Below are 14,986 nucleotides of genomic sequence, written 5' to 3' on the forward strand. Positions count from 1 at the left end.
TCAGGTTCAGGTTCTTCGGAATGCTGGAGAAGAAGTGACTCTAACAGTGTCATTTTTAAAAAGAGCACCTGCTTTCCTCAAACTCCCGTTGAATGAAGATTGTGCATGTAAGCATTTATAAAGAATAGATAAAAGTGCTCACATCATTATAGTTACATAATTATTATTTTGACAATAATTGGTGGATTTCTTCTTAAAGTTGAGATTTTTGCCTGACTGTAAACATTTTTGTATTACAAAGTGTTCTACTAACCCTTATGAAAAGGGAACAAATGTTATTTTTCTTGAAGAATAGATTCAACACATTACAGTTTTTTTCTAGCCTACAATTGGAGAAGTATTATTTGTTTTTAAAATAAGCATATCAAATATCATGTATGCATTATGCATGTCTATTAAATTTCATCAGAATATTTGGTGAATGTATTTTCTCTAACTAAAAATTAATACTAAACAAGAATATGTGCTTAAGTTATTCTGATGAGAGAAGATGAAAAAAAGCGTTTGCCTTTGAGGGAATGTACCAATTTACATAGAACTACTTAAAAAGTTATTTGTCAATTTTATTTTCCTGTTCCATTTTCTAAAATGAAATGTATATTATCTAATACTTTTGCTGAAAAATTGAAGAATAATATATTTTTCACTGAGACATAATTTGTATGCAATAAAATGCAAAGATCTTGCACAGTTGGATCAGTTCTGAAAAGGCACACATTTGCTTAATCCACTTCTTACAATCATAAAACTGTTCCCAGTAAATAACAGCCCAGAAATGCCTACTCACTTACACTCTCTTCTTCATACATTATTTTGACTCTTCTAGAACTTTACAGAATGGAATTATACTTTATTTTTTATTCTGGCTTCTTTCATTATGAATAATTTCTTTCAGATTCACTTATTTCTCAGATTCACATATTTCTTAGTTTGTTCATTTATATTGCAGTTTATTTTGCTGTTTATATTGCTGTTTATTATTCCATTGTATGAATGTACTATATTTATTAATGCATCTTTCTGTTGAAGATACCAGCACTGTTCCCAGTATTTTGCCATAATAAATAAAGCTGCTGGAAATGTTCTTTTATTTAACTTTTATTTTAAGTTCAGGGGTACAAGTGCAGGGTTGTTACACAGGTAAACTTGTGTCATGGGGGCTCATTGTACACAAACCAGTTATTGAAATTAGTACCCATTAGTTATTTATCCTGATCCCGTCCCTCCTCCCACCCTACATCCCACTGAAAGGCCACAGTGTGTGTGGGTCCCCTCTATTTGTCTAGGTGTTCTCATCATATAGCTCTCACTTGTAAGTGAGAATGTGAAGTATTTGGTTTTCTGTTCCTGTGTTAGTTTGCTAAGGATAACGGCCTCCAGCTCCATCCATCCATGTCCCTGAAGTGGATATGGTCTCGTTCTTTTTTATGGTGACATAGTATTCCATGGTGTATATATACAACATTTTTGTTATCCAGTCTATCGCTGATAGGCATTTAGGTTGATTCCATGTCTTTACTATTGTGAATAGTGCTGCAATGGACGTACACACGCATGTGTCTTTATAATAGAATGATTTATATGTTTTGGGTATATACCATTTGACCCAGCAATCCCATCACTGGAAGCTTCTTGTATAAGGCTTTTGGCAGTTTTGTAATTTTATTTTACTACAATAAGTACCCAAGAATTGAATTGCTGAGTGACTAGAAAGATGTATAATTAACTTGTTAATAAATTGCCAAATTTGGGGGGGTGCAGTGGCCCATGCGTGTAATCCTATCATTTTGAGAGGCTGAGGCCAGCAGATCACCTAAGCTCAGGAGTTCAAGACCAACTTGAACAACATGGCAAAATGCCATCTCTACCAAAAATACAAAAAAAAAAACACCCAAAATAGCCAGGCATGGTGGCATGTGCCTGTGGTTCCAGCTACTTGGGAGGTTGAGGTGGGAGGATGGCTTGAGCCTGGTAGGCTGAGGATGCAGTGAGCTGAGATCGTGTCACTGTACTCCAGCCTGGGTGACAGAGTGAGACCCCATCTCAAAAATAAATAAATAAATTGTGAAATTTATTTCCAAAGTGAGCATATCATTTATTGTGGTAAATAACACATAACATAAAATTTACCATGTTTAGCATTTTAAGTGTTCAGAAGAGTAGTCTTAAGTCTATGTACATTATTGTGTAACATATCACCAGAAACTTTTGATATTGCAAAATGGAAATTCTATACCCCTTAAACAATTCCCTATTTTCCCCAGATCCACTCCCTGGCAAACACCATTGTATTTTATGTTTATAAGAATTTGAGTACTTTAGACACCTTATGCACTTGGAATAATCCAGTATTTTCTTTTGGTGATTAGCTTATTTCATTTAGCATAATGTCTTTAAGACTCATCTATGTTGTAGAATAGGACAAAATTTCATTCCTATTTAAGACTGAATAACATTCTTTCGTATGCATACACCACATTTTCTTTATTCAACCCTCAAACAGTGAGCATTTAGGTTGGTTCCACATCTTTGTTGTTGTGAATAATGCTGCAATGAACATGAGTGTACAAATACCATTCACAACTCTGCTTTCAGTTATCTTGGATATATACTCAGAAGTGGGATTCCTGGATCATATGTTAATTCTATTTTTAATTTTTTGAAGAATAACCATACTGTTTTCCATAGTAGCTGCATCATTTTACACTCTTAAGTAACAGAGGCAAAGCTTCCAATTTCTGCATATCCTCACCAGCACTTCTTATTTTCTGTTTTTTTGCTTTGTTTTGTTTTGGTTTTGATAGTGGCCATTCTAATGGTTGTCAGATGACAACTCACTGTGGTTTTGATTTGAATTTCCCTGATAATCAGTAATGTTAAGCGTCTTTTCACATATTTATTGGCCATTTGCATATTTTCTTTGAAGACATGTCTATTCAAGTCTACTATCCAGTTTTAAATCTGTTTATTTGTTTTGCTGTTGTTGACTTGTAAGAATTTTTCAGATACTCTGGCTATTAACGTATTACCAGACATATGGTTTGAAAATACTTTCTCCCATTTCAAAGGTTGCTGTTTCACTCTGTTGATCATTTTATTTATTTTACAAAATTTTTAATTCTTCTGTAGTCAAGTCTATTTTTGCTTCTAATGCCTTTGTTTTTGGTGTCATATTCAGAAAAAATTGCCAAATCCAATGTCATAAATATTTTTCTCTAAGTTTTCTGCTAGGATTTTTTACAGCTCAAATCTAATGTTTAGGTATTTGATTTGTTTTGAGTCAATTTTTATACATAGTATAAGGTAAGTGCCCGACATTCTTTTGCATGAGGATATCCAGTTTTCCCAGTATAATTAATTGAAGAGAAGACTATTCTTTCCCTATTGTATAACCTTTTAAAATAATTTCATCACATATTGAGGGTTAATTTTGGGATTATTCTGTTCCATTGTTCTATGCGTCTGCATTAATGCCAGTACCACATTGTTTTGATTATTGCAGCTTTGTAATATATCTTGAGTTCAGAAAGTGTAAAGCCCCAGCTCTCTTTTTCTTTCTCAAGAATTTTTGACTATTCAGAATTCGTTGAGGTTTCATATGAATTTTAGGATAGTTTTTCTATTTCTGCAAAATAATACCATAGAGATTTTGATAGGGATTGCATTGAACCTATAGATTGCATTGCTTAGCATGGACATTTTAACGATATTAATTCTTCCAATGTATCAGCATGGGATGTCATTCCATTTATTTGTTTCATCTTTAATTTCTCAATGGTATTTTGTAGTTTTCAGTGTAAAGACTTTAAACTTTTTGGGTGAGATTATTCCTAATTATTCTTTTTGATGCTATTATCAATAAAATTGTTTTCTTTTTTTATTGCTAATGGACAGAAACAACTGAATTTTTATGTTGTCTATTCTGCAACTTCCTTAAACTTGTTTATTAGATCTAACAGTTTTGTGTGTGTTAAAACTTTAGAGTTTTCCACATATAAGCTCATATCTGCAAACAAAGATAATTTTACTTCTTTGTTTGAATTTGGGTGACTTTTATTTCTTAGTCTTGCCTAATTGCTTCTGGCTGGAACTTTTGGTTGTATGTTGAATAGAAGACTTGAGAGTGGGCATCCTTGCCTTATTCTTAATCTTAGAAGGAAAGCTTTCAGTTTGCCATTATTCAGTATAATGTTAGCTATGGGCTTTTTATATATGAATTACCTTTATTATGTTGAGATAATTTCCTTCTATTCCTAGTTTGTAAAATGTATTATGTTTTAAATTGTGAAAATATTGAATTTGGCAAATGCTTTTTTCTTCATCAACTGAGGTGACTATGTGGGATTTTTTTTTCTGCCATTCTGTTATTGTGATGTGTTAATTACATAGATAGATGTTTTTTTCATGTTGAACCACCCTTGCATTTCAGGAATAAGTCACACTTGATCATGGTGTATAATCTTTTAAATTTGTAGTTGAATTCAGTTTTTTAGTATCTTTTTGAGGACTTTTGCATTAATATTCATCAGGAATATTGGTTTGTAGTTTTATTTTTTGTAGTATCTTTGTTTGGTTTCGGTATCTGGGTAACGCTCACCTCAAGCTGGAAACTGCTTTCCCCTCATCAAATTTTTTTGAAAGAGTATGAGAAGGATCAGTGCTACTTCCTCTTTAAATGCTTGGTAAAGTTCTACAGTAAAATCATCTGGTCGTGGACTCTTCGTTTTTTGTGAGGAATTTATTAATGATTCAATTTCCTTACTAGTTCTATGTCTGTCTGTATTTTTTGTTTCTTCATAATTGATTGTTGGTATGTCACATATTTCTAGAAGGTTATCTATTTTTTCTAGATTATTCAGTTTGTTGGCACATAATTGTCCATATTACTCTTTAACAATCCTTTTGGTTTTTGTGGCATCAGTTGTAATGTCTACTATTTCATTTCTTTTTTCTTATTATTATACTTTAAGTTTTACAGTACATGTGCACAACGTGCAGGTTAGTTACATATGTATACATGTGCCATGTTGGTGTGCTGCACCTATTAACTCATCATTTAACATTAGGTATATCTCCTAATGCCATCCCTCCCCACTCCCCACACCCCACAACAAGCCCTGGTGTGTGATGTTCCCTTTCCTGTGTCCATGTGTTTTCATTGTTCAATTCCTACCTATGAGTGAGAAGAAGCAGTGTTTGGTTTTTCGTCCTTGCGATAATTTGCTGAGAATGATGGTTTCCAGCTTCATCCATGTCCTTACAAAGGACACGAACTCATCATTTTTTATGGCTGCATAGTATTCCATGGTGTATATGTGCCACATTTTCTTAATCTAGTCTATCACTGTTGGATATTTGGCTTGGTTCCAAGTCTTTGCTATTGTGAATGGTGCCACAATAAACATATGTGTGCATGTGTCTTTATAGCAGCATGACTTGTAATTCTTTGGGTCTATACCCAGTGATGGGATTGCTGGGTCAAATGGTTTTTCTAGTTCTAGATCCTTGAGAAATCGCCACACTGACTTCCACAATGGTTGAACTAGTTTACAGTCCCACCAACAGTGTAAAAGTGTTCCTATTTCTCCACATCCTCTCCAGTATCTGTTGTTTCCTGACTTTTGAATGATCACCATTCTAACTGGTGTGAAATGGTATCTCATTGTGGTTTTGATTTGCATTTCTCTGATGGCCAGTGATGATGAGCATTTTTTCATGTGTCTGTTGGCTGCATAAATGTCTTCTTTTGAGTAGTATCTGTTCATATCCTTCACCCACATTTTGATGGGGTTGTTTGTGTTTTTCTTGTAAATTTGTTTGAGTTCATTGTAGATTCTGGATATTAGCCCTTTGTCAGATGAGTAGATTGCAAAAATTTTCTCCCATTCTGTAGGCTGCCTGTTCACTCTGATGGTGGTTTCTTTTCTATGCAGAAGTTCTTTAGTTAAATTAGATCCTATTTGTCAATTTTGGCTTTCGTTGCCATTGCTTTTGGTGTTTTAGACATGAAGTCCTTGCCCATGCCTATGTCCTGAATGGTATTGCCTAGATTTTCTTCTAGGGTTTTTATAATTTTAGGTCTAACATTTAAGTCTTTAATCCATCTTGAATTAATTTTTGTGTAAGGTGTAAGGAAGGGATCCAGTTTCAGCTTTCTACATATGGCTAGTCAGTTCTCCCAGCAACATTTAGTAAATAGGGAATCCTTTCTCCATTTTTTGTTTTTGTCAGGTTTGTCAAACATCAGATAGTTGTAAGTTGTAGATATGCGGCATTATTTCTGAGGGCTCTGTTCTGTTCCATTGATCTATATCTCTGTTTTGGTACCAGTACCATGCTGTTTTGGTTACTGTAGCCTTGTAGTATAGTTTGAAGTCAGGTAGCATGATGCCTCCAGCTTTGTTCTTTTGGCTTAGGATTGACTTGGCAATGCGGGCTCTTTTTTGGTTCCATATGAACTTTAAAGTAGTTTTTTTCAATTCTGTGAAGAAACTCAAAGGTAGCTTGATGGGGATGGCATTGAATTTATAAATTACCTTGGGCAGTATGGCCATTTTCACGATATTGATTCCTCCTACCGATGAGCATGGAATGTTCTTCCATTTGTTTGTATCTTCTTTTATTTCATTGAGCAGTGGTTTGTAGTTCTCCTTGAAGAGGTCCTTCACTTCCCTTGTAAGTTGGATTCCTAGGTATTTTATTCTCTTTGAAGCAATTGTGAATGGGAGTTCACTTATGATTTGGCTCTCTGTTTGTCTGTTGTTGGTGTGTAAGAATGCTTGTGATTTTTGCACATTGATTTTCTATCCTGAGACTTTGCTGAAGTTGCCTATCAGCTTAAGGAGATTTTGGGCTGAGACGATGGGGTTTTCTAAATATACAGTCATGTCATTTGCAGACAGGGACAATTTGACTTCCTCTTTTCCTAATTGAATACCCTTTATTTCCTTCTCCTGCCTGATTGCCCTGGCCAGAACTTCCAACACTATGTTGAATAGGAGTGGTGAGAGAGGGCATCCCTGTCTTGGGCCAGTTTTCAAAGGGAATGCTTCCAGTTTTTGCCCATTCAGTAGAATATTGGCTGTGGGTTTGTCATAGATAGCTCTTATATTTTGAGATACGTCCCATCAATACCTAATTTATTGAGAGTTTTTAGCATGAAGGTTGTTGAATTTTGTCAAAGGCCTTTTCTGCATCTATTGAGATAATCATATGGTTTTTGTCATTGGTTCTGTTTATATGCTGGATTACGTTTATTGATTTGTGTATGTTGTACCAGCCTTGCATCCCAGGGATGAAGCCCACTTGATCATGGTGGATAAGCTTTTTGATGTGCTGCTGGATTCGGTTTGCCAGTATTTTATTTAGGATTTTAGCATCAATGTTCATCAGGGATATTGGTCTAAAATTGTCTTTTTTTGTTATGTCTCTGCCAGGCTTTGGTATCAGGATGATGCTGGCCTCATAAAATGAGTTAGGGAGGATTCCCTCTTTTTCTATTGATTGGAATAGTTTCAGAAGGAATGGTACCAGCTCCTCCTTGTACCTCTGGTAGAATTCGGCTGTGAATCCATCTGGTCCTGGACTTTTTTTGGTTGGTAAGCTATTAATTATTGACTCAATTTCAGAGCCTGTTTTTTGTCTATTAAGAGATTCAACTTCTTCCTGGTTTAGTCTTGGGAGGGTGTATGTCTCGAAGAATTTATCCATTTCTTCTAGATTTTCTAGTTTATTTGTGTAGAGGTGTTTGTAGTATCCTCTGATGGTAGTTTTGTATTTCTGTGGGATCAGTGGTGATATCCCCTTCATCATTTTGTATTGCATCTATTTGATTCTTCTCTCTCTTCTTCTTTATTAGTCTTGCTAGCAGTCTATCAATTTTGTTGATCTTTTAAAAAAATCAGCTCCTGGATTCATTGATTTTTTGAAGGATTTTTTGTGTCTCTATTTCCTTCAGTTCTGCTCTGATTTTAGTTATTTCTTGCCTTCTGCTAGCTTTTGAATGTGTTTACTCTGGCTTCTCTAGTTCTTTTAATTGTGATGTTAGGGTGTCAATTTTAGATCTTTCCTGCTTTCTCTTGTGGGCATTTTAGTGCTATAAATTTCCCTCTACACACTGCTTTGAATGTGTCTCAAAGATTCTGGTATGTTGTGTCTTTGTTCTCATTGGTTTCAAAGAACATCTTTATTTCTGCCTTCATTTCGTTATGTACCCAGTAGTCATTCAGGAGCATGTTATTCAGTTTCCATGTAGTTCAGTGGTTTTCAGTGAGTTTCTTAATCCTGAGTTCTAGTTTGATTGCACTGTGGTCTGAGAGACAGTTTGTTATAATTTCTGTTCTTTTACATTTGCTGAGAAGTGTTTTACTTCCAACTATGTGGTCAATTTTGGAATAGGTGTGGTGTAGTGTTGAAAAGAATGTATATTCTGTTGATTTGGGGTGGAGAGTTCTGTAGATTAGGTCTGCTTGGTGCAGAGCTGAGTTCAATTCCTGGATATCCTTGTTAACTTTCTGTCTCATTGATCTATCTCATGTTGACAGTGGGGTGTTAAAGTCTCCTATTATTATTGTGTGGGAGTCTAAGTCTCTTTCTAGGTCTCTGAGGACTTGCTTTATGAATCTGGGTGCTCCTGTATTGGGTGCATATATATTTAGGATAGTTAGCTCTTGTTGTTGAATTGATCCCTTTACCATTATGTAATGGCCTTCTTTGTCTCTTTTGATCTTTGTTTGTTTAAAGTCTGTTTTATCAGAGACTAGGATTGCAACCCCTGCCTTTTTATGTTTTCCATTTGCTTGGTAGATCTTCCTCCATCCCTTTATTTTGAGCCTATGTGTGTCTCTGCACGTGAGATGGGTTTCCTGAATACAGCACACTGATGGGTCTTGACTCTTTATCCAATTTGCCAGTCTGTGTCTTTTAAGTGGAGCATTTAGCCCATTTACATTTAAAGTTAATATTGTTATGTGTGAATTTGATCCCGTCATTATGATGTTAGCTGGTTATTTTGCTTGTTAGTTGATGAAGTTTCTTCCTAGCCTCGATGGTCTTTAAAATTTGGCATGTTTTTGCAGTGGCTGGTACTGGTTTTTCCTTTCCATGTTTAGTGCTTCCTTCAGGAGTTCTTTTAGTGCAGGCCTGGTGGTGACAAAATCTCTCAGCATTTGCTTGTCTGTAAAGGATTTTATTTCTCCTTCACTTATGAAGCTTAGTTTGGCTGGATATGAAATTCTGGGTTGAAGATTCTTTTCTTTAAGAATGTTGAATATTGGCCCCCAGTCTCTTCTGGCTCATAGAGTTTCTGCCGAGAGATCAGCTGTTAGTCTAATGGGCTTCCCTTTGTGGGTAACCCGACCTTTCTCTCTGGCTGCCCTTAACATTTTTTCCTTCATTTCAACTTTGGTGAATCTGACAATTATATGTCTTGGAGTTGCTCTTCTCGAGGAGTATCTTTGTGGTGTTCTCTGTATTTTCTGAATTTGAATGTTGGCCTGCCTTGCTAGATTGGGGAAGTTCTCCTGGATAATATCCTGCAGAGTGTTTTCCAACTTGGTTCCATTCTCCCCATCACTTTCAGATACACCAATCAGATGTAGATTTGGTCTTTTCACATAGTCCCATATTTCTTGTAGGCTTTGTTCATTTCTTTTTATTCTTTTTTCTCTAAACTTCTCTTCTAGCTTCATTTCATTCATTTGATCTTCCATCATTGATACCCTTTCTTCCAGTTGATCGAATCGGCTACTGAAGCTTGTGCATTCATCACATAGTTCTCGTACCTTGGTTTTCAGCTCTATCAGGTTCTTTAAGGACTTCTCTGCATTGGTTATTCTAGTTAGCCATTCATCTAATTTTTTTTCAAGGTTTTTAACTTCTTTGCCATGGGTTCGAACTTCCTTCTTTAGCTTGGTGTATTTTGATCGTCTGAAGTCTTCTTCTCTCAACTTGTCAAAGTCATTCTCAATCCAGCTTTGTTCTGTTGCTTGTAAGGAGCTGCATTCATTTGGAGGAGGAGAGGCACTCTTATTTTTAGAGTTTCCAGTTTTTCTGCTCTGTTTTTTCCCCATCTTTATGGTTTTATATATCTTTGGTCCTTGATGATGGTGATGTACAGATGGGGTTTTGGTGTGGATGTCCTTTCTGTTTGTTAATTTTCCTTCTAACAGTCAGAACCCTCAGCTGCCAGTCTGTTGGAGTTTGCTGGAGTTTGCTGGAGGTCCACTCCAGACCCTGTTTGCCTGGGTTTCAACAGTGGAGGCTGCAGAACAGCGGATATTGGTGAACAGCCAATGTTGCTGCCTGATTGTTTCTCTGGAAGTTTTGTCTCAGAGGAGTACCTGGCCGTGTGAGGTGTCAGTCTGCCCCTACTTGGGGGTACCTCCCAGTTAGGCTACTCGGGGGTCAGGGACCCACTTGAGGCAGTCTGTCTGTTCTCAGATCTCCAGCTGCATTCTGGGAGAACCACTACTCTCTTCAAAGCTGTCAGACAGGGATATTTAAGTCTGCAGAGGATTCTGCTGCCTTTTGTTTGGGTATGCCGTACCCCCAGTGGTGGAGCCTACAGAGGCAGGCAGGCCTCCTTGAGCTGCAGTGGGCTCCACCCAGTTCGAGCTTCCGGGGTGCTTTGTTTACCTACTCAAGCCTCGGCAATGGCGGATGCCCCTCCCCCAGCCTCACTGCTGCCTTGCAGTTTGATCTCAGACTGCTGTGCTAGCAATGAGTGAGGCTCTGTGGGCATAGGACCCTCCAAGCCAGGCACGGGATGTAATCTCCTGGTGTGCCGTTTGCTAAGACCATTGGAAAAGCGCAGTATTAGCGTGGGAGTGACCCAATTTTCCAGGTGCTATCTGTCACCCCCTTCTTTGACTAGGAAAGGGAATTCCCTGACCCCTTGTGCTTCCCAGGTGAGGCAATGCCTCTCCCTGCTTCGGCTCATGCTTGGTGCACTGCACCCACTGTCTTGCACCCACTTTCCGACACTCCCCAGTGAGATGAACCCAGTACCTCAGTTGGAAATGCAGAAATCACCCATCTTCTGCATTGCTCATGCTGGGAGCTGTAGACTGGAGCTGTTCCTATTTGGCCTTCTTGGTTCCCCCCCCCCCAGTATTTCATTTCTAATTTTTATTTGCATATTTTACTTTTTTTATTAGCCTGGTCAAGGTTTTGTCAATATTGTTAATCTTTTGAATAAACCAACTATTTGCTTAGTTGATTTTCTATATTCTGTTTCTTTTTTCCATTTTATTTATTTCTGCTCTAATCTTTATAATGGCTCTCCTTCTGCTACCTTGGGTTTAGTTTGTTTCTTTTTCTAGTTTTTGAATGGTAAAATTTGGTTGTAAATTTGATGTTTTTAAATTATTTTGTGACATACTGCTTTAAAATACAAATGTTTACTGACAAAATTTTCTCTCTTAGTAATGCTTTTGCTGCATCGCATGAGTTTTTGTATGTTGTATTTCATTTTAATTTGTTGGATATTGTTTAAAATATTTTTAAGTCCCTTGTGATTTCTTTTTGACTTATTGGTTTTTCAAAACTTCATTGCTTAATTTCCACTGATTTGTGTATTTTTCAATTCTCTCTCTGCTATTGATTTCCAGTTTAATTCCATTGTATCAGAAAAGATATTTGATATGATTTCAATCTTCTTAAATTTAATAAGACTTGTTTTGTGACCACATATGTAAACTATTAGGGAGAATATTTTGTGTACACATCAGAAGAATGTATATTTTATTATTGTTGAGTGAAGTGTTATGTATATGTGTTAAGCCAAATTAGTGCTTAGTGTCACCCATGTCCTCCATTTTGTTATTCTTTCTGTGTAGTGGTTCTATAAATTAGTAGCAGTTGAGGACTTATGTCATACTATTATTGTGTTGCTGTCTATCCCTTTAATTCTGTCAAAGTTTGCTTCATATATTTGAATGTTTGGCTGTTAGGTGCATATATATATTTATAATTGTTATATCTTCATGGTGAATTGACAGTTTTACTATTATAAAATGTCTTTCTTTGTGAAGGTTTTTATATTTAAAGTCTATTTTTGTCTGGAATAAATATGGCCACTCTGCTCCCTTTTATATCATTTGCATGAAATATCTTTCTCCATCATTTCATTTTCAGCCTGTGCTCATCATTAAATATAAAGAGAGCCTGCAGTTGACAGCATACATAAGCATATCTTGGAGATATTGCAGGTTTAGTTCCAGACCAGCAAAATAAAGGGAATATAGCAATAAAACAAGACACACAAATTATTTGGCTTCTCGTTGCATGTAAAAGTTATGCTTATTCTTATATTATAGTCTATCAAATATTCCATAATGGCATTATGTGTAAAAATACACATACTTTAATTTAAAATGTTTTATGCTAACTGGGCAGCCATTTGGGCAGACAACAAGCTAGCTGCAGGAGTTTTTTCTTTTTATACTCCAGTGGAGCCTGGAATGCCAATGAGACAGAACCATTCACTCCCTGGAATGGCGGCTGAAGCCAGGGAGCCAAATGGTCCAGCTCAGCAGATCCCACCCCCATGGATCCCAGCAAGCTAAGATCCACTGGCTTGAAATTCTCGCTGCCAGAACGGCAGTCTGAAGTTGATCTGGGACACTCAAGCTTGATGGGGTGAAGGTCATCTACCATTACTGAGGCTTTAGTAGGCAGTTTTCTCCTCACAGTGTAAACAAAGCTGCTGGGAACTTCTGACAGGGTGGAGCACACCACAACTCTGCAAAGCCACTGTAGCCAGACTGCCTCTCTAGATTCCTTCTGTCTGAGCAGGGCACCTCTGAAAGAAAGGCAGCAGTCCCAGTCAAGGGCTTATACATAAAACTCCCATCTCCCTGGGACAGAGCACCTGGGGGAAGGGGCGGCTGTGGGCACAGCTTCAGCAGACTTAAATGTTCCTGCCTGCCAGCTCTGAATGGATCTCCCAGCACAGAGTGCAAGTTCTGCTAAGGAACAGATACCCTCCTCAAGTGGGTCCCTAACCCCCATGCCTCCTGACTGGGAGATGCCTCTCAGCAGGGGTCAACAGAAACCTCATACAGGAGAGCTCTGGCTGGCATCTGGAGGGTGCACCTCTGGGAAGAAGCTTCCAGAGAAAGGAACAGGTAACAATTTTTGATGTTCTGCAGACTCCGCTGGTGATATCCACCAAACAGTGTCTGGAGTGAACCTCCAGCAAAATCCAGCAGACTTGCAGCATAGGGGCCTGATTGTTGGAAGGAAAACTAACAAACAGAAAGAAATAGCATCGCCATCAACATAAAGGACATCCACAAAAAACCCAATCCAAAGGCCCCAACATCAAACACCAAAAATAGGTCCACGAAGATGAGGAAAAACAAGCATACAAAGTCTGAAAATTCCAAAAACCAGAACACCACTTCTTCTCCAAAGGATCACAACTCCTCACCAGCAAGGGAACAAAACTGGATGGAGAATGAGTTTGATGAATTGACAGAAGTAAGCTTCAGAAGGTGGGTAATAACAAACGCCTCTGAGCTAAAGGAGCATGTCCTATCCCAATGCAAGGAAGCTAAAAACCTTTAAGAAAGGTTAGAGGAATTGTTAACTAGAATAATAAGTTTAGAGAAGAATATAAATGACCTGATGGAGCTGAAAAACACAGCATGAGAACTTCGTGAAGCATACACAAGTATCAATAGCCAAATTGATCAAATAGAAGAAAGGATATCAGAGATTGAAGAATAACTTAATGAAATAAAGTGTAAAGACAAGATTAGAGAAAAAAGCATGAAAAGGAATGAACAAAGTCTTCAAGAAATATGGGACTATGTGAAAAGACCAAACCTATATTTGATTGGTGTGCCTAAAAGTGAAAGGGAGAATGGAACCAAGTTGGAAAACACTCTTCAAGATATTATCCAGAACTTCCCCTACATAGCAAGGCAGGCCAACATTCAAATTCAGGAAATACAGAGAACACCACAAAGATACTTCTCAAGAAGAGCAATCCCAAGACACATAGTCATCAGATTCAACAAGGTTGAAATGAAGGAAAAAATTTTAAGAGCAGCCAGAGAGAAAGGTCGTGTTACCCACAAAGGGAAGCCCATCAGACTAACAGCAGATCTCTCTGCAGAAACCTGACAAGCCAGAAGAGAGTGGGGGCTAATATTCAACATTCTTAAAGAAAAGAATTTTCAACCCAGAATTACATATCCAGCCAAACTAAGCTCCATAAGCAAAGGAGAAATAAATTCTTTACGGAAAAGCAATTGCTGAGAAATTTTGTCACCACTAAATCTGCCTTACAAGAGTTCCTGAAAAAAGTGCTAAATATGGAAAGGAAAAACTGACACTAGCCACTGCAAAAGTATACCAAATTGTAAAGACCATCGATGACATTAAGAAAGTGTCAACTAATAGGCAAAATAACCGGGTAGCATCATAATGACAGGATCAAATACACACATACCAATATTAACCTTAAATGTAAATGGGCTAAATGCCCCAATTAAAAGACACAGACTAGCAAATTGGACAAAGAGTCAAGACCCACTGGTGTGCCATATTCAGGAGACCCATCTCATGTACAAAGACACACATAGGCTCAAATTAAGAAATTGAGGAATATTTACCAAGCAAATAGAAAGCAAAAAAAAAAGCAGGGGTTGAAATTCTAGTCTCTGATAAAACAGACTTTAAACCAACAAAGATCAAAAAAAACAAAGAAGGGCATTATATAATGATAAAAGGATCAATGCAACAAGAAGAGCTAACTATCCTAAATATATATGCACCCAATATAGGAGCATGCTGATTCATAAGGCAAGTTCTTGGAGACCTACAAAGAGACTTAGACTCCCAGACAATAATAGTGGGAGACTTTAACACCCCACTGTCAATATTAGACAGATCAAGAGGACAGAAAATTAACAAGGATATTCAGAACTTGAACTCAGTTCTGGAGAAAGTGGACTTAATAGACATCTGCAGAACTCTC

At 37.2% G+C, this 14,986-nt stretch overlaps 1 protein-coding gene across 1 annotated transcript in view; it reads left to right on the forward strand.

Annotated features, from left to right (window-relative positions):
* The window catches only part of SNTG1 (syntrophin gamma 1), an 875,063-nt gene that overhangs the window by 587,230 nt on the left and 272,847 nt on the right, over positions 1-14,986 (forward strand). The window contains exon 9 of the mRNA XM_063726650.1: positions 5-107. Coding sequence (XP_063582720.1) covers positions 5-107 — 103 coding nt within the window. The remainder of the gene's footprint in view (positions 1-4; positions 108-14,986) is intronic.

The sequence above is a fragment of the Pongo abelii genome, chromosome 7, assembly GCF_028885655.2.
Source record: "Pongo abelii isolate AG06213 chromosome 7, NHGRI_mPonAbe1-v2.0_pri, whole genome shotgun sequence".
In the NCBI taxonomy this organism is placed as follows: domain Eukaryota; kingdom Metazoa; phylum Chordata; class Mammalia; order Primates; family Hominidae; genus Pongo; species Pongo abelii.